At 45.4% G+C, this 20,896-nt stretch overlaps 1 protein-coding gene across 1 annotated transcript in view; it reads right to left on the minus strand.

Annotated features, from left to right (window-relative positions):
* Positions 1 to 20,896, minus strand: part of CAPN1 (calpain 1) — a 306,415-nt gene that overhangs the window by 147,297 nt on the left and 138,222 nt on the right. The window contains exon 3 of the mRNA XM_085625758.1: positions 10,593 to 10,662. Within this exon, the coding sequence (XP_085481884.1) occupies positions 10,593 to 10,662 (70 nt within the window). The remainder of the gene's footprint in view (positions 1 to 10,592; positions 10,663 to 20,896) is intronic.

A 20,896-nucleotide genomic window follows, 5' to 3' on the forward strand; every position in this document is an offset into this window, starting at 1 on the left:
TGTACTCCCCTGAGCTTCCTTTTCTGGTAATCCGCCATTAGGGTCACCTGGGTGGGTGGTCTGGTCTCTGAGTGGCTAGCAGGTGGGGATTGATGTCCTGGGTGATCTTTTTTGCTGGGGGAGAATTGCGTCCTCTCAGACCTTCAGGAGCCTTATGACATTCCATTGGGCCATGTCATCCTTCACAGAGCCCTGACACGCAAGATACAGGAGTGGTGATGCACCGGTCTGGCGGAACCTCCGGAGCATGATTGCCTGCATCATCTTTTCCTTATTATAGGTTGGATGAAAGCTGTTACATTATTTTATAGGGCTTTACTGGAGGGGGCACAACCAGCTTTTGTGAACCTCCAGTTCTGTTGGGAGGCAACCTGGGGACACTCTTGGATTCCTCTTGAAGGAAGAAACGGGAATCTAGTTTGAAAGTATGTAAAAATGCCCGCTTCAAACTTATTCAGTGCTTTTATTTACATCAGGCCTATATGACACCAAACATATGCACACTATATTTCCGGCCGCGAGAGTGTCCCGGTGCACCGTTGAGGACGCAGATTTTTTCCACATGGTTTAGTCCTGCATGCTCTTATTTCCCTATTAAACAGTGATGGTCCAGGTGGGCCATAGTCAGAGAATTTTCTCTGGGTCCTTTATTGGGATTGCTTGGCCTCCATGAAAGCTCAGCAGCTCAGAAGGTTACTGATCGGTTTTTCGATATGGCCTTGCTTCTTGCCCATAGACTGTGACAATAAGTTGAAAGTCGGTCAGGGGTCCTGATGTCTACAGCTGGTGGTTAGAGTTAACAAAGTGGGCTGAATGCAAACGGGAAGAGATTCGTAGGTAGGAGACTTGGGTGGTTCAGAGAATACCAATACTACCTGCATGGGATAACATCTTGTTAGCTTGTCGGTGACTGGATCATGGAGGCCGGGTGCTTGTGAATGGTTCCTCTTCTGGTGGCTCTGTGCCGGACTCGGACGCTGGAGGGCTAAGTCCGGCCCACGATGACACTCCTTAGTGGTTTTCCTTCCTTTCTCTGCTTGTCCCCTCCTGTTGTGTGGAAACCTGGGTTCTGTGCATGGTGGGTTTATTGGAAGGGGGATTTATTTCTGGATTATTGCTATACTTTGTCCATTCCCAGTCTGTGGGTACCCTTATCTTTTTTTCTGGTGGAGCCTTTTCTTTGCTGTGTCTGTAGATAATATTATTGCTACTCATTGTATCTGCATTATTTTATTTGACTTCTGCTGTCTTGTCCCTAGGTTAATCCTGCCTGCATTTCTGTTCATATATACATTAGTTGGTTGCAATGTATAGTACAAACTCAACAAAAATATATTTTTGAACATTTTCTTAATGATTTATTCATGTGAATGGCAAATAAGGAAAGGCTGTGTCGTTGCATGCCCCCCTCCCTATTTTTTATAAGCACTCATCAGTCAAGGCACCGGAAGTGCCCAAAGCCTTTAATTGCTTTTACGAGGGTCAGTATGGGGCGGCAATATTATATTCAGGGTAGCGTGCCAGAATTATGCTTTTCTTTATCATTTTTGCTCCATGTCCATATACCTATATGTACGGATTGTACGCTGCATGCATGTTAACACACCGGTGGACAGGGGCTTAACCCATACCTTCTTCTGCGATATGTTAACAACTCAACGGTGTACCCACGTGGGAGCCTCTTCCTTTCACTCTCAAGCTACCCAAAGCCCTCTTTCCGCATGCCCCCGTGTGCCTGTATTAGAAGTGGAAATTGGTACCCACTAAATATGAGTGCCCAGTTTCTTGTGTTAACTTTCAAACATGCGGCACTAGACACAATTATTTTGCCAATGTTTGTTGTATGCACAGTGGCCTCCCATGAACCCTGGCTGGCATGTGTAGCATTTAGGGCCTTCGAGGCGCTAGATATGCACTGAACTCTTCTGCATAAAGTTGTTCACTTTAATTGCAAACCAGACTCGAAGTAGTGCTTTACCTGAACTCTAGTTACATTAAACATGTTTTTATTTTAGGCACAGGAATGTGAAGTGATTTACCCAGAATCACAGGATGGTAAGTCGACGCTGAGACGCGAACCTGGTTCACCAGCTTAAAAGTAGGCAGTTCTGGCCGTAATGCTACATTTTTATCCTGCGAGTTTTGCGCTGATGTGTGATGTCTCTTAGCAAACAGAAATATGCCTGGGACCCATTGCACCAATATACACTTTTCCTGTTCAACTCAATAATGTAACTAGAGCTCGGTCCAACATAACGTTGTGGCTTTCAGAAAGAAAGGCACATGGGATGCTTATGGATGTAATCTGCGGTTCCATGTAGTGTGCACTCTGTATAGGGGCATTTCAGTGCTTTGCAACACAACCACACTTATCACACGCATTTTAAACATTCTTGCAACTGCTTACCGAGGCCTATTGAGTGCTGCATTTTCCATCATGGAATATTGAGCTGAGGCTGGGATTCCCACCTGGTTCCTTAATTACAATGGCGGCTGCTCTCTTGCGCATCTCGGAGATATGAACGCGTTCGCATCGACCGCCTGCCTTTTCAGCACTAACGCGCAAAATTACAAAGGCAAACGACCAGGAAGCAAAAGTAAAGATACTGCTTATGCAATGGGCGCGGGATTATAGCCCATGCCCAGCTGGGGCAGAAGTTCAAAAATGGTAGCAGTGGTGAATGCTGAAACAAGGCAACACTTTAATACAGCAGGCTGACAGGACGTGCATTCGCAAGGATGGTGCAAAGATGAAGAAAAAAGTAGACTCTAAGAGAATACCAGTGGATGGACACAGGTACTTGGGCCATGCTCAATGGGAGGGTTAAGCAGACAAAAAAAGTGACCCCAGCAAGCGCAGATCATATAGAAGCATTCAAATGGGAGTGACAAAGCTGCCAACCAACTGTAAGCAATAGGCGGACTGCAAGTCCAGTGCATGTAAGCAAAATGTCTCACAGGGACAACACATGCACTCTCTAAGACCTAAAAATGACCACTGCATAAATCAAATGAAATAAAACATAGAATGAAGGCAGATATGGAAGCAGTTATTGGCCCACAAGCCTTGGCACGCAAGTTGACTGTTTTAGGTGGATGTGCACATGCAAACTGCCATCACAGTAAAGATAGCTTATGACTGAAGCGGGGGACCCACTGCTCAATGTTGTATGCTGTGGTGGATAGAAGCAAAATGTGAATAACACCTGTACATATAAAGGAATGAAGATGGCGGACTAAAAGAACCGGTATATAGCTATAAATTTTGGTTATGATTTTTTGTGAAACATGAAGCTAGTGACACAGCTAGCTACAGGAGTTCTAGGCCAGACCCAAAAAACCATGAGTCATGTAGTCTTAAGCGACAATTCCTACAGGACTGAAAATGAAATAACATGTTCAGGGAATTTTCCGGGTGGGGCCTAACTGCTCCAGCCTGTTTAGTTAGATCTGCAGCGCTCATGGCGATATTCCAGGATCGGAAAGGCGAATGCAGCAGGATGAGTCACGGCTTGCTTTCTCCAGACACACTGCTCCAGTTACCAGAGGAAACACACCGGCAGCGAAATCGGCCTCTTTCTTCTCTGCAGCACCACTTTGAGGAGGCTATACTGCATAGCTGCGTCAGAACAAGTGTTTCAATTCAACGTTGACGTAACAGGGTATCAAAATCTGAACCAAGGCCAAAACGAACTTCGACCAGGGAGATTTCCTCCCCGGTGACTCTTGGGGCAGCCATGGCGTTGGTCATCCGCCATTTTCCTCTAGGAGGGGTGGGGTGAAAGACTGCACAGTAGAACATACTCAAAATAGTTGCTGTCTGGCAAAGCTCATGAAATGTGAATCAGTGGGCAGTGCCATTTCACACTTAACATCACCACCTCAGATCTGCCAACTCACTCAGTGCCCCTGCGTGTCACATAATATCAGTTCTCTTCACACCGTCTCCGGACTGATACCACAAAGTGGAAGGCAATGGGAGGTGAGGAAACCCATGTTCAGAGAGCTTCCCGCTCCGGTGTGGATGCTAGTCACACATGAAGTTTGTTCATTGGGGGTTTTAAAACCTCCTCTAGGACATCAGGCACAACCTCCGAATCGTGTTTGTTTTTAGGCGTGTATGGCACAAAGACACGCCCCTCTCCGTAGCCCCGCCCACTCAAGGCTGATGAGTCGAGTGATGGGTTCAAGGCACCGACCTATCCCCAGATCCCTCCCTCTCTTCTCACATAGTGGCATTTCTTTCACAGTCAGCAGGTCTGTCAATCGATGTAGGGACAAATGTCTCAGCTTGGAAAGTCCCTGGCAGGGGCAAGTGTCTCGGACAGGCAGTGTCGGATTACCAAATAGGCACCGGCCTTTAGGCCCCACTCCTTTTAGGGGCTTTGCGATGACGGATCAAAATAATATTGATTTGATCTTGATAGAAAATTACAATCAAGCTTTCTTACATATTGTTATCAAAAGATAGAAAACAATGAATCAACTGAAAGGAACGATACTTTACATTAAAGACTCTATAGAGAAAATACTGTATTCATGTAATGTAACCATTAACAACTTAAAGTACATAAACCAGAGACATCAGATTCACATAACAGTTTGTCTCTTAAAGCTCATCTGCTAGCACCTGGCAGTTTGTAAAAAAAATAAAAAATAAAAATTCCGGTGCATTGGGTATTAAGAGATAATTTGTGTGTGTGGGGGTTGGTGAAATGTTGACTGCCTAGTGGCCTCCACAGGGTTTAATCCGGCTCTGTGGACAGGGAAGTCCCCCCTCCCCCCTCAGAGGTCTCATGCAGCATCACTCTTCACCAAAGTGGATGACATGTTGTATATAAAACTGACAGAAACGAGCACTCCTGTTTATCGCACTGCCTTGGGTGCTGTATTTAACTCCTAGGTTTGTAGAAGTGCCTGTTTACAACAGAACTTCAACTTCAGGTCCTTTGGGTCAAACTTTCTCGCCTCCTTAGACTGCTGCCACTAGGCTTTGGGCCACTCTCCTGCCATGCACTGCCCACTCCAGCTAAGAAAGTCACAAATCTGGGGGCCTGTCTGGAGCCGCAGCTGTCACTAGCAGAACATGTGTAACATATGGTGCTGGTTTGCTTCTTTCTCCTGAAAGTAATCAGAAAAATATCTGCCCTTTATCCCTAAGAATGTCCATCGCATGGTAATCCAGGCCACTATTTGGGTCGCCCGGATTACTGTAACTCCCTTTTCTTAACTGTTGACCAAAGCCTTCTGAGAAAGCTGCAGAGGGTCCAGAACGAAGCAGCCAAACTGGCCCTCAGACTTCTACACTCCTCCTCCGCCTCCGGAGCCTTGGACGCTCTTCATTGGCTCCTAGACGGACAACGGATTGCTGTCAAGTCTTCACACCATGTTTTCGAAGCAGTTCACCATACTGGGCCTAACTATCCATCGCAAAGATTCATCAGTTATACACCCTCCAACTGTGTACAATCTTCAGATGCCCAACAGCCTTCTGTTCCCTGAGCTAAGCAGACACGTTTGGGTGGTAAAACTTTCTCACTGAAAGCAGCTAACATGTGGAGCGAGAGTCCTTGTAAGATTCCTGTATTACTGATCTTCAGAAAGGCCTTAAAGACTTTGGTTTTCAGTAACTAATTTATGCCTGTTGCTTTTAGTCTTGTCTATATCTTAGTTTCCAGCACCAGGACACTTGTTGTGCTGCAGAAATGTGGACACTTGTTGTGCTGCAGAAATGTTATACTATATCAAGTCAGCTCAGGAATTATCAGCACTTTAAAGACAGCACTTTCAACACATTTCTCACTCAATCCAACCAAGCACTGCACCGCTGTACGCCGTGCTACCGGTCTTGTAATGCACTAAGGTGCCTCATTGTTAGTATGAAGGTAGTCCTGTCAATGCACACTGTGGCACCATTGGCCAAATGATATTGGCTTTCCTTGCACAGCCACTTGAAGAACCAATATCACACAGGGGAACATATGATGAGCTGGGAACCCCAGGGAGAGAATAGTTTCCAGCTCCTCTGTTGAAGCTCTGCTCAGCTGAAGCCCATGTGGGATTCTGCAACTTCTATTGGACAGCCACTGGAAGAGCCAATATCACACAGTGGAACATAGGATGAGCTGGAAACCCCATGGGGAGAGTAGTTTCCAGCTCCTCTGTTGAAGCTCTGCTCAGCTGAAGTCCATGTGGGATTCTGCAAATTCCACAGGACATCTGCGTCAGCCCTAGATACTTTTGTTTTTGGTGGTTGGGAGGTAGTGGCGCTCAGTACAAAGCAACATCCCTCCCCATGGCCCGGCCCCTCAGAATCCCCAAGGACTAATGCTACTTTTGTTATGTTAATTTGTATAGCGCACTAATCACCCGAGAGGGTAACCATCTGACACTAAAGGGCTCAAGGCTTCACCCATCCAACCTCCTCCCAACGGGGGAGAATTTTTATTTTTAATTTGGCAGGTCTGATGAAGAGCTATGTAAATGCAACTACAGTACAATACACATTAGCAGTAAAGGAGGACATTTCTGGGAAGAACTCAGGAAGGAACTGCAGAATAGAAGCATTCATTTCTCCTGACCTGATACAGACATTATGAGGAAGGGCACTCCCACCCTTGCTCAAAAGTGACACTGGGCGTGCCACTGTCCCGGGAGCTCAGAAAAAAGCCTTTTGTTAGAGAGTTAAAAAAAACAGGTTCTCAAACACACAAGTAAGAAAAATAGAAACTGGTTTATTAGCAGAAATGGCCTGGTACAGGGATTTAGTTTCAATTGCACGAAGAGCAGGATGACTCAGTGAGTTACAAAGCTCCCTTCTGAAACATGCATAAATTGAGAACTATTTTTATTTTTTTATTTACTTTTGCAGTTTTAAATATCGTAGGGAGACTCGCCAGAGCAGTAGAATGCTTTACATAAAAGTGAGTAGTAACGGTACAAACAGGAAGGTATATAGTATATTACATATAGGAAAGCGTGCAGTGTGTATCATGAAAAAGACGATTCGGTGCCAAACAAAACAAGCATTGGCATAGCCAATAGGTCTCGCCTTTGGGACCTTATAAGTGTTTAGCCATGCAACAGTTGCATAACTAAATCCTTATAAGGTCCCAAAAGCGAGACCTATTGGCTATGCCAAGAAAGTGATCGCGATCACGATCAAACATCAAAGCGGCCGTGCCATCGCGAAAGTGAAAGTAATCGCGGTAAAGCGCGGCGCGCGCGCCCGTGCTCATGCACTGTAGCTCTAGGCCGGCCTGGTAGCACTTTTTGGAGCCCTCTCAATAAGTCTCGCCAGACCAGCGCATGCGCTGGGTCAGGCAAGACCTAAAAACGTACTGGACGGGGGGGGGGGGTTGGGTGTTGAGATATGGTTCACGAAACCTTAGGGGTTTGATCAGACTAGCGGCAGGTTGGCCATGCGGGAAGGTTAGACTACTGTGCAGGCTGGGGGCGAATACGTATCTCACGCATCGGTAGTGATTCGGTCTGGACTGCTTGATGTAGAATTGCAATGCCGCCGGTCCTCAGGGATGTCGGCTAAATGGCTGTGTGAGAGATACTGGACCGGTTCCGAAGAGCTCGCTGGAGCAACCCATTGTATTTGGAGCCTATGGCAGTCTGACATGTCTATATACTATATCTCAATAAAGGTTTTTCAACAAAAAAAACAAACAAACAAAAAAAAAGACCTAAAAACGTACTGCCATACATTCCGGGCAAACACTGGAGACAGGGAAGCCTGCAGTATTCCAGTCTAGAGGGCGCAGCTCCAAGTAAGATGCATACAAATACCCTTTATAAACTGCCTCCCTGAAGATCTAAGATATCAAGAGAATATCTGGTCCTTCAGGAAAAAAGTCAAAGTAACTATTTAAAACTCTTCCAAAAAGTGTCACTCTTGTTGACCTTCATCTCAAGAGGAAAGACACAAACAAAAGCTTCCTGTGTTTTCTCCTCTTTTCCCTCGTTGTGTGAATGAACTATCTCCACCTCCATTACCCCATACCTTCCCCCGCCTCTTCCTGACTAGATCTCTCTCTCTGCTCCAATGTAAAAGGTGCCACGGGTATGCTCTGCTTACAATTAAATGTACACTTGGGACATCCTATTTATGATGTTCAATGTAAAGCGCAGACACGCCTGGGTTGAGTAGCACTATAAAAGAAACCCAAAATAAACGACACCAATAAATTAGATCATGGCAACACTTTTCTAGTTACAGTGCTTATGAATGACAGGAGAGCTATTATTAAACAGCAAGTCTTAGCCGACCCTTTACCCCCCCCCCCCCAAATAAAATAAGTGAACTGAACAGTACAAGTGCTTAAAGTCACACCAACTGCACACATAGGAGGGTAGTGCGAGCCTTGCTCTCCCCCAGAACCTGAAAAGCAGCAGTGCAAACCTCTAGCTATGACGTTGTCTTCCCCAGCCCGTCTGGCCCTAAAGGGTGGTTGGCCATTTTGGGACAGCCCCTTGCACAGCCAGCTCCTGTAATATCTGCACTTGGCTCAGCGCCCCTTCCACCCAACTCCTCCTGTACAGGATGACAGTCGTACTAGCCACACCCCGTGCGGATTAAATATGAGCACCGACAGCGGACAAAAGGAATACAAAAACGATAACTCGGATCAGCAACCGGTCCTAACCTGCCGGCTAGGAGAACCCCACGGGGTGTGCAGTCGGGGAGGGCAGCGCCTTCACGTGCCACCGTCTCTGTGTTTGTGCATGAATGCATGTGCTCACAGGCCCCGCATTCCGCCCAGCACCGCCTCAGAAACTTCTTGTGGGATTCGAATTGCAACATGGCTGCCAGACACGGCGGTGCAGAATTCCATTGACTAGAATTTGCTTTAGAGGGGGAACCGGTTCTGGCTTGAGAACCACTGCAATTACAATTTTGTGATTTTAAAGCTTGCATTTGAAATTTCTCAATCGTGTAGGACAATGATCAAATTCTGAAAAAGTTTATGCTACAATGTTCTAACTTTATGTAGCACAATTCGCCTAGTTAAAAGAATTGTGAAAGGATAATTTTCTCATTCCACTAATATGAAATACTACATAAATCCGAGCCCAATTTTTACTCGTCTGTGATGGAAAAGTCTAGACCTATTGTGCTTATTCTGTACTAATTAATAATGGAACATTTTATTGCCTCGGTTTTCTAATTCTATAAGAAATCAGGAGTCAAATTTAACCATTAAGGGAAACACTGGTGAAAATGTGACCAGCCCTTCAGTTTGGTTTGGTTTAGTAATGTCGAAAAACTGTGCAAATTAATTTCCCGTTTCACAGCCCTGGCACGTACCATAAACCATGGGTTAGACGATCGCACTGGAGTGCTGGTGTCCGCAGCACTGCACTGAACTGTATTGATCAGGCATATTACAGTTCCACCGGCTCCCATAATGCGCGTTGAGGCGCTGCAGGGCATAATTAAATAAAAGCAGACAGTGCTCTTCAGCTCGCCCTGTGCCGCTGCCCAGGCAATTAAAGGGGCAATCACCATCAAGGCTGCCCAAGTACCCCAGCCTACAATCAGTATTGTGTCTGCATCCTGGAGCCCGACTCCTTGAAGAGGAGACCACGGCTCCCTGGTAAGATGCTCTCTGGCTAAGCTTGGTCGTCACTGGGATGGCACACGCCAGTCCAGCAGAGCACTGAGCTCAGCCATAGGGCAACAGCGGCAGTGCCAGAGTGTGGGGCCGGGGTCAAATACTTGGCTAAAAAAGACAAGTATTTTATTTTTATCTATTTCGTTGTCATTCACTTTCAGGTAACTGCATATATATTAACACAACTTATATGAAATATAAATGCAAGTTAAAGTAATGAGTTTGGGGGGGGAGGAGGAGGAGAAAGAGAAAAAGAGAAAAAGAGAGAGAGAGAGAAAGAGAGAGAAAAAGAGAGAGAGAGAGAGAAAAAGAGAAAGAGAAAGAGAAAGAGAGAGAGAGAGAAAGAGAGAGAGAGAGAAAGAGAGAGAGAAAGAGAGAAAGAGAAAGAGAGAGAGAAAGAGAGAAAGAGAAAGAGAAAGAGAGAGAGAAAGAGAAAGAGAAAGAGAGAAAGAAAGAGAGAGAAAGAGAAAGAGAAAGAGAAAGAGAGAGAGAGAGAAAGAGAGAGAGAAAGAGAGAAAGAGAGAGAGAGAAAGAGAGAGAGAGAGAGAAAGAGAAAGAGAAAGAGAAAGAGAAAGAGAGAGAGAGAGAGAGAGAGAGAGAAAGAGAAAGAGAAAGAGAAAGAGAAAGAGAAAGAGAAAGAGAAAGAGAGAGAGAGAGAGAGAGAGAGAGAGAGAGAGAGAGAGAGAGAGAGAGAGAGAGAGAGAGAGAGAGAATATAACCAGAATTGAATCTTGGCTGGCATAGTGGGGATGAGGGTCTTGTGTATTTATAAAGCTACTAGGACCCGGCTTGTGCGAGTGAGAAAGCACTGTGGATATGAAAGTCATTATTTTAAAATTGTATTACAGGGTTAGATAAGTGTCACATATTTGGCAGTAGAATGGCCCTCATCATTAAACTGAAACCATAAATGTGTTACACATAAGCAATCTCAAAACTTGGCAGCTATTCTTACAGACTCGTACATACCCAATGCCCCCTGGCAGATGTCTGTCCGGGTGGCTCCGTCAACGATGAACTGTGGTCTGGATACCAATTGCTGAAAAAGAGGAGCTTAGAGTCAACGGTTGGCCCTCAGGTGGATGAAAAGTAGTATAAGGCAGGGAGTCACCCTCACCTTCCCCACCCCCACAGCCAGAATGGCAACATACATTTTGGCTTCCCAATTAGAAATGTCCTCTTTCAGAAGCAGTGCTAACCGATCCATGCACACAACATTCCCAAAATATCCTTTCCATCACCGATATATCACCCCCACTGCCTCAACAAGAAATAGCAAACAGGCCACTGAAACATTAGCGTGGACGCATTTCTCTAACAAAGTATTTTCATCATGCATCTAGGCATGCTCACCGCAAAGACCAGCGGCGGCTCCTCTGCAATGGCGGAGGAGCGTTGCCCCACTGCCTGGCTCAGAGCCAGCAAATGAAAAATCAAACGATGTCCTAGCATCTTTTTATTTTTGATTTGCTAGCTCCGAGCCAGCTTGTGCAGGGAGGGGTGGCGCAAGGGGAGGAGTAGTGATATGTGTACTCCCAAAGTGCGCATATGTATTTGGCCGGCTGTTTCAGGCCGGCCAAAACACATATGCGCACTTAGGTTTCTCGTGCAGGCTGCATTTAACAGCCGGACTGGAGAAACCCCCAGAGACTCCCTGGCCTGAGCAGGGCATCTCTTCAGCCCGCTCTGGCCAATAACTGCACTGCTCTCCTGGTAGGAGAGCAGCGCGGGATTGGATGGGAGTCTATCCCAAGGGCTGCCGGGACCAGGAAGAAAAGAGGAAGCACAGCGCGGCCGGCACCTTAAGGCAAGTTTATGTTTTATTATTAACACCCCCATGCTCGTCCCCAACCCCCGCGCTCCCTCCTCCTGCCCCAACACCCTTTGTTTATGGCGGCCGCCATTGGCAAAGACCAAACCATGGACCGAAGAGCAGGCACGAAGTTCCAAATAAGCCAGTTTACTTTTTTGCCTACAATTACACATATTGAAATCTACACATACCCTCCATTCGTGGAATACACAAATAATATGTGCTAGCAGGAGGCCCTAAAAAGTTTTTTTTAGCACCTGCCACATTTCTTTCAATGGATGGGAGAAAGTAATGCAGCTGAGTACTCAAGTCAATGTTGATTCACGTAAAGAAGACAATCATTGCTTCCTTTCCCGAACGGCACTATCCAGAAAGACTGACCAATATTTCTAGAAAAATCTTTTGCACCACGCTCCGAGGCGGACTTTGCGTTCTCATACTCTGCCATTTCCCTGGTGCGGTGCAGGCTAGAGGGCTGCTTTCATGGCAGCGAAGGCTGTCATGATCAAACCATGGTCCCTTTCTAGTCGCTGCCACCAGCGTGGGGTTCGTTTGAACATTTTTGCATGGGTCGATTTTTATTTCTGGTCCGGCCCTATCCATGCCGCACCTCTCTAACCATGAACAGTTCTAGCTTGGTGGAAGATACGGAGTGTTTGCTGAAAGAAGGGAGGTCATGAGCTTTGAATATCTCGATGAGCGATGCACATTGGCATGCCTGGTCAACCTGCACCAGTGGAGACTGAAGTGTGGGTTATATCCAAGTCCAGATTTTAAGGTTAAAGAGGTCTCTACTCTGTATCCTCTGATGTTTCCAACTCACATTAAGGAAGGTTCCAAAGTACATATGCTCGGCATTGTCTAGGCAGGAGAGTAAGTAATACGTGGATGGTGGCTTGTACTTTCTACAAATCGACGTATCCACTTAAAGCATAGGGAAAATGTCAGTCATTGACTCCTTACTTCCTGCATTGGGTTTAGAGGTGCGTGGAGCTCGTTTAGCCAGACGGTGAATGGGTGGGAGGTGGGCCACATATCCCAGGCTAGTGGTTCAGCATTTGACATGGTTCATTTGAAGTGGTTTCTTACATTATTAATGGTTGTCAATGCGCCCTCTTTTCCGTAAACAAGCATACTGCGATCTCCTTACAATACTGTGAAATCAAACCACCCCCCCCCCCCCCACTGAGCTTTCTTTCTTAAAAGAAACCCCAAACTGGTGAGCCTGTCCATATACCTCCACTCTTCTAACCAAATTAATTTGATGGCCTGCCTTGCATTAGAATCTATCAATATCCTTTTCACATAGAAAGGATGAAACATGATAAGCAGAAAATTGACTAACTAGAACATTGTGATGGGTAACATGGCATCTTCAACGCCATTTTCAAAGTCCCTTTTAATGGATGCTCCACATTGCATGAGGAGGCGTGACGCTGTCCACACATGGTTACCTTGTTAAATAGGAATCCATGAGCTTTTGTGTACGGCTGGCCGGACATGAGGCACTTTGCTAAGTAACTCCGTGGGAAGTATATGTTTTTTTGCAGTGAAGATCAGAAGCAACCAAATGTTACTATTTGGTGCTCTTCCTGATGCAAATGCCTCACGCTCAGGATCGCAGCACCGAGGTCAAGTTGGTCATGACGGGGCTAAAGAATTTTACCTTGGGTGTTTTTGAAATAAAAACTCACAGAGTGGTTTGTACCAGCTGTCCCACCCTATAGTTTTCTTATTTATTTAAAGGTCCCCTGTATTTTTGTGGCATATCTAGGGAGCTTCCAATGTGAGGGACCATACAGATGCCAACTATGAGACCTGTGGCAAGCTAAAGGCCATTGCTGCAGAAGTATCACAAAAAGTCCTTCTACCATCGACCAACTGGATTTCTCCAAACCCCTGAATGCCTTGAAGCCAATTTGTGTTTTTGGGCATTTTGTGTAGCAGTTTTGTGGGTAAAAGTCCATCAGTCACAGTTAGTGGGGAGCCATTTCTTCCTCGCTCCAGTGTAAGAGCGCGATGAACGGTGTCTGAGTTTACTCTGTGAAGCAGTGCTTTATGTACACCAAGACAGAGAGCAGATTGATCCTTGCGAGTAGAGACAAGAGGAAGCTCTTGGCCGCATCATTTTTGTGTCAGAGAGTTCATAAATCTCCCATTTAACAGGCTCGTCTTAGAACCTGCTCAACAACACATCTCAGGCCTCTCCAGGTTGTGAAAGAGCCCATAAAGATCCTGTGATCTACTGAGGGTCCTGGAGCCCCATTACTGGTCTCCCTCTGAACCAGACTCCGCTGAGCAAAAAACAAAGAAAAAGGATATATCCCAGCGCCTCTATGTCCTGCGCTTTTGACTATGGACCACAAGATTAATCTTACCTTTAAGGTTACAAAATCTTTTACTCGCAGTTGAAGACAGTTCTGACCTGAGTGCTGCTTGTTTCATTAAAGCTGGGGTCAATGATAAAGGTCTGACTTTGTAATAAGTGGATGGGTCACCTGAGAGGAGACCCTAGCAAGGGCTGGGAGACCAGAGGAGCTTCTCCAACAATTTACAGGGACTAGGAGTGCAACAAAACTGCAGGCGAGACTACCCCACAAGTAAATATTCAGCCTGGTGAATATGCTCTCCTGCACCATTGAGTGACCATTTATTATGGGGGATTCATCCTTGAACCATCACCAAAGCTCAGAAGCTTCTGTCAATCAGGATATGCGCGTGTGGCCCAGATGCAGTCAGTGTATCCTGGAGACACTTTCATGCAGCGGTCTAGCAAATACCCAACCTTTTGGTCACTGCGTTCTGGGATCAGAGACTGAGGACCCCAAGGTCCCTCTACTGAAGAAAAAAGCTTTTCTCTAAATTGGAGACAGTCCAGATACAACCACGTCTGAAAACGCAATACTCCTGAATTCGGCACCACTAGCCCCGTGAGACTAGCACTATTTCGGATGGAGGTATAAGTTCAGGTTAGGTATCCGTGATGTTCGCAAATGATAATCCCTGACCCCACATATTTGTAGCAGAAGACTGCAATGTCCTGGAAACCATAGAATGTTTGCTTTGTCAACTACCTTCTGGGATAAATGGACTTTTATTCATCCTTGGTTACAGAGTTAACATGTTGTTGAGAGGCTCAGAAGTAAGCTCTTCTGATACATTTTGACTTCAGAACGTATACCTTCTCCCCACAGTATCATCAGGACACCTCTAAGGTATTCAAGGGTCAGTCCCTTAAGTGCTGAGGATTTCCATCTCAGTCCCCCTTCGGCTGAGCCCTCCTTTGACATTTGGGGTAGTCCGCGTTTGAGCCTTCATAACCTATCACCACAGATATCAAGGCTACGTTGGTGTGCCTTTTCCCATAGGTTGGAGATTCCAATAGTACACATGATTTTCGGAGAACAGGGAAAATAGCTAAAATAAAGCAATTTTATTTTCTCCGAAAAATGGGAAACAATTGATGCACAAGAAAATTTGTGGGTTCTTCTTCTGAAAATTTACATCAGCAAACTGTTTACCGTGCTAAAGTCCTCCTTTCCCCAGCTCTTATAAGCAGGCAGAGCTGTATAAAAAATCGTTTTTGCATATTGCTAACTGTGGTCAATATTTCGAATTTTGTAGTATCCACCTACTTGCAGTTTATAAGTGAAATAGGTTTGAAACATACGAGTTAATCTGGAAAGCTATAGCATTCTGAAAGTAGACACAATTCTGCAAGGTGTCATTTGAGTAGATTGCTCATTATTTCCCCAAATAAATTAATAATTGAAATCAGAAAATAGTGAGCAGGAAAAAATAGAAATGGGAAAAAATGTTTGCATCTCTAAATTGCTTTAAATCCAGGCCAATCTACAGAGTAATATAGAAATTAGTCTGTAATATTCTTTCAGTCTTGGAGATATACAAAATTTGCCAGTCTAAAACAAGCATTGGCATAGCTAATAGGTCTCGCCTTTGGGACCTTATAAGTGTTTAGCCATGCAACGGTTGATGTTGTTGAACCAAGGATATTGTGCTGCATAACTAAATACTTATAAGGTACCAAAGGCGAGACCTATTGGCTATGCCAATGCTTGTTAGTCGAGAGGTGGGGCTGACTGCGGCCACCTTTGTTTTGCAAACATCGTTTGATAGTAGGCCCCATGCTGGCTGAAAGAATCCTCTCACCCGCTGGATTGAAAAGGAGCTACAAAGCTTTAGGAAAGGCAGGCCAGGTTCGTTTACTATTCATGTAAATGATAGCTTATCTGGCTGCTGTCATATTGAGTCACTGACCATTAACCTGGTTCTCAGCCTTTTATGGACTGCAATAAAACACATTGTAATGCAGCGGGAATCCCAGCAAAACATGCCCTTTAAGTGCAAAACCTGCCATTTGAAGTTGTGAAAAATGTTAGTGAACAGTGAGGAGTCAGCTCCTGGCTTTAGCCATAGTGAAGTGTCAAAGCCCCTCTCCCCTTGCACAGATATGTAAAACTTGCAACAGCGAACCAACAAAATGATAGACAATTGTAAATGTGTCCGTCTGCTCATCATTCTAAAGCACACCTGTAGACAAATTATACAGACTTCGTGTTCCCCAGGGGCGTTCTTCAGCCTCTCGTTACGTCCGACGGATCGACGCCCGAACTGCTGTTCGCATACTGTGTTTGGAAGCACCTACCATAGTGCATCCGACGGTAACCAAACACCGTTGGGTAATGAAGAACACCTAGGTGCACTGTCCTTCCTTTATTTCTATGATCGTACTGTCTAAAACGTGCAGCTAACTACTGGGGCCGCGCCGACGGATCGACGCCCGAATTGCTGCCCGCACACTTTTTGGAAGCACCTATCATAGTGCTTTCGACGGTAACAATACACTGTTGATTAATGTATTATTACTCACGGGCCTGACATAATGTGCAACTAATAACTGTGGCAGTTCCGACGGATCGACGACCTAATTGCTGCTCGTACACTCTGTTTGGAAGGACCTATCACTGTGTTTCTGACGTAAAACCACACACTGTTGGTTAATACTACCGGATGGTGACTCAGTAATACAGGTGTTATACGGTTATTGTGCCGATCTTCGGGCGACAACTTACTTGGATCGGGACTCATATAAATTCATCTTGCTGCATTATAATACTTAAGCCTTGAGAAAGTTACATTACGTAACGAAACACGTGTCGGCTGTTCTTGATGGTTTCCTCAATGGGGTGGCGACGTCTGACTCTCCTCCCCCCACGGAGTTTTTGTGTGTCTCCGAAGGACGAGATGTGTATATTGGGTCATTACTGTGTACATTGTGTTTTTCAAAGGAAACAATGGAATACTGAGAACGGCTTTCTTAATTGTGTATAATTGATTATTCACTTTGTACATTGTGCATAGTAAATGAGAATTTTCTGTCATCGTCATTAAGAGCTGACAATTGTTTATAATTTTCTTTTTTTGAAACAAGTTATGACTTATTAAATTACATGAATATTAATGAGAAAAATATGTTGGGACATTACTGTTTTTTCTTGTGAATTACAAAAGTGTCAAAGTACATTAATGGTTGGTAGTTCAGGGGACAGCAATGACCATTTGTATAGTTACTTAGGGTTGTATGGGATCTAACCTAGAAAATATTTGGCTGACATTGCCACCTTAACGATAGAGTGCCGGGGTAGTACCAAGTTAAAGAAAAAGACTTCTCGTGTTCCCCAGGGGCGTTCTTCAGCCTCTCGTTACGTCTGTGTATTATTAAATTCTGAATTACCAGCCCCAGCATGCAAAAAAAGAGTGAGGCATGGATAATGTCGCGCAAGGACCTGGGAACACAGAGAGCTTTGACAGCACTTTGTTGAATGCTACAGTCTACCAAATGCTCCAGTCAGTTTTCTTCAAATAACTGTACTTCAATACGCACCACTTGTTCACCAATACCAACCGAAGGCCGGATTGCATTAATTTGTATGCTGGATTGTGAATCTTTTTTCGAATTAAGTTGACAAGTTTTTGGGTGTTTAATTTGTAACATGTGTGTGGCTCTGTATACGAATGATGAATTGTATGCAAAAGTATGTTTAATAGCCCGAGTTACACAAGAAAAAGAAATACGTTAGCAAGTCTGTGACGAACTGAGCCCAGCGAATGAGTGAGATGGGTTGGGGAGGCAGAGCACCCAAGAGGTGGAGGCTAGAGGATGAGGGGAGGACAGTATGTGGTGAGTGAGGAGACGGTGTGAGAAGGAGAGTCTGTGATGAGTGGGGAGATGTAATGATCAGGGAGGGACGGGAAAAAGAGTAGGAGATGGTAAACGGGGAGACGCAGTGACAACGAGAAGGAAGTTGGGTTGTTTGCGCGAAAGGAGGAGACCGGATGAGAATGAGAGGTAGGAAAGAGCGAGGGAAGAGTAAAGAGGGATCTAGTGTGGGAGTATGTAATGAAGAGGGAAAGAGAGCCCGTGGGAAAGGGAGAATGAGAGTCTGATACAGTGTTTAAGAAACCTCTTGGGCTGCGAGAGGCCAATGTTTACCTACTTCAATCACACACCGTAGAAACCCGGGCAGCGAGCTCTGCATTTGGAAAGTGCCCTAAAGAGATAACTGGCCTGGGCAGTAAGACGCTGGTTACCTTTGTCCTACTAGTGAGAGACATAACTTCTGTACTGGCCGTGCTGTGCACTGGGGAGGCCCTGTGCACTCCCATCACCACGCCGGGCCTGGGAAGTACTCACTTCGCTTGAGCGGAGCAGAGTTCCTGGACACCCACCAAGGATTTTGCCCCTCTGGTGCAGTGACCCCGAACCGGTCGAGTGGGGTCACCTGACGCTAAGAGACAGGACACACCACCTGCCAGTCAAAGATGTTGAGTCCCGCACAAGAGCGCCAAGTACGAAAAGCAGAGTAAAAAGTTTCCAGTGTCAACAAGAATTTTAGAACAATAAAGTTAAAGAAAAGCGATACAAAATCCTAAGGGTGGGTGGAAACTAGCAGCGAAAGAAAATGGACAACAGGCCGCGCTCAGCGTCCCGCGAGTGGTGTACTCCATGAAAGTAACAAGGAGGAGCGGGCGCCATCACAAAGCAGCGTCCCGCGAGTGGTGTGCGCCATGAAAGTAACAAGGAGGAGCGGGCGCTATCCCAAAGCAGCGTCCCGCGAGTGGTGTGCACCATGAAAATAACAAGCAGTCTTCACTTTTCAAGCACTCGCACTCGTGCTTGTGGCGGCATCCACCTTGCGGGAGCATGCAGTGGCGCGCTGTATGTAATTAATGTGGCCACGCCGCTGCTCGCTCCCGCAAGGTGGATGCCGCCACGAGTGCGAGTGCTTGAAAAGTGAAGACCAATTGCTAAAGGCCCTCTCCTAGTGCAGCGCATGCGCGCTGCCTAGGCAAGACCTAAAAACATGGAGGATCCAAACCCATCAATCAAGCAGCAACTCAATGATTTTTCCATTGTGTTTGGACCATGCATAACTTTATACGGTTAAATCTAATGGATTATAATGGGCAAGAAGGAATACTCTGTATTTTTTATGTGCCCATGAATCTGAATCTAGCAATACAGGTTGTTTGTATCACTTTGAATTTAGGTTTACACCTATCTGGCAATTTTTAGGGACATTTTAGAAAATCTGTGTTTTTCTGAAACTGATTTGCATTTTAAAGTGAAAAATGTACAGAAATCAAAATAGATCATAACAAACACTACTATTCTACTTTCCTACACTTCTCCCGATTAAAAACAGAACTTCACATGCACAAGTGGGCCTACTGTACGGAATAGAAAAGGCCCAAGAATCATGCCATGGCAACATCATAATTTTTTTTTTTTTTAATAACAATGTTTCTTGGCAGGTGGGTTTCTGCTTGTGTTGGCCAGCACCCAAGGTAAAATACAGACCTCAAATGTTTTTGATACTAGACACTGCGGGAGTACATAGTGTGGTGGCTTGCATGGACCAATTTGCATTACCTTTTCTTACCTATACTAGCCTGCAAATGTCAAACTCTAGCTAAAATCACAGAATTTCCTTTTATTTCTGGGAAGTAAATTTCAAGATTCAGCAGGGATCAACAAAAGTCCTGCTACACAGAAATTCTGCACTTCTCTCATTAAAGACGTTACCCCGCTAATGTGGATGGGTCTTTCCCACAAACACTTGTGAAGCCCCTTCTGTAATACTGAAAGCGCTGAAACATATAGGGCCAGCACTATCATGAGAGGGCATTCCTTCATTTGTATGGTGGTGTGGTTGCATGCAAGTGAGGGAATCGGTTTACCTCTGCTCCTGCACCGTATTATGGATGCAGGTACAGAGGCAAGCAGGTCTTTCAGTGCGCCTCCAGAAGAGGGGGAGGAAGTGGGGAGGAAGGGGGTCCCATGGACCCCCCCCCCCAGAAATCCCACTGCAGGCAGGAGCAGTCACTCACTGGTCCCGCCTGCAAGGGATCTCTTTCCCCTCTTGAAAGTGCAGGCAGCTAGCCGCCTACACTGTGAAATATGAAGCAGCTTTGAAGCAGCTGCTGAGTATTTCACTTGAATGGGATGCCACCAGTGGAGCACATGCAGCATAATGGGGTGCTCTTTCCCTGTTTGGGAGGGGTTTTGTAGGTCACCAGTGAAGCTTATATAGCTCCGCATCTGTAGCAATCCATATCAGAGGGAGGGGTTGCAAACTCGAATTGCAGATCGACAACCTTGCACAATCAGTGAATTCACTCTGCCCACACGCAATGGTTAGAATAGTCTCATTGAACATCAATGGGCTAAGCTCACTCAATATGAGAGAACAACCATGTCAGTCCATGAGAAAGGACAGTAACATTTTACAGCCCTACAAGTCAAACACCTTAGAAGACACTTAAAGGACACTATGAGCTTCACCTTAAGCATAAACAATACCCAAAACATACTGGCCATCAACGCAAAGGAAACATAATAGCCTGACACTCGTCTTCCATATCTTGCTGGACTTTGCCTTTATGGCCTGCAAAAAAGGTAGCTATCTCATGATTGCGAGTTGGATTCAGAATAGTTGAGTCACGGTAGCCACTATTTATGCCCCCAATGTTGGGCAGGACAATTTCTTAATAACCTTCCTCACACCTTGACAGGATTTGCTGCAGGGACATAATTATAACAGGAGACAGGGGCGCTAGGAAAAGAGCCTTAAAGAACAGGGAGGACCCTAGGTTTGTTTGATCCTCGGAGAAAACATCACACAGATCAGAGGGACTCCATCTCTTCTCTCATGCTCACCAGACATATTCAAGAATTCACCATGTATTGGCGAGCAATGCATTAATAGTGTTCATACAGGACACCAAAATATGTCCAAAAGTGATCTCAGACCATGCACCAAACTCACCATGACCTGAAATTTCCAGACGTAGCTAGAAGAATTATGGATAATGCATCTATCACTCGTTTGAGACACAGTCTTGAGAGCTGACATTCAGTCCCACATATAGGAAAACT

This window comes from Triturus cristatus, chromosome 9 (genome assembly GCF_964204655.1).
Source record: "Triturus cristatus chromosome 9, aTriCri1.1, whole genome shotgun sequence".
NCBI lineage: Eukaryota > Metazoa > Chordata > Amphibia > Caudata > Salamandridae > Triturus > Triturus cristatus.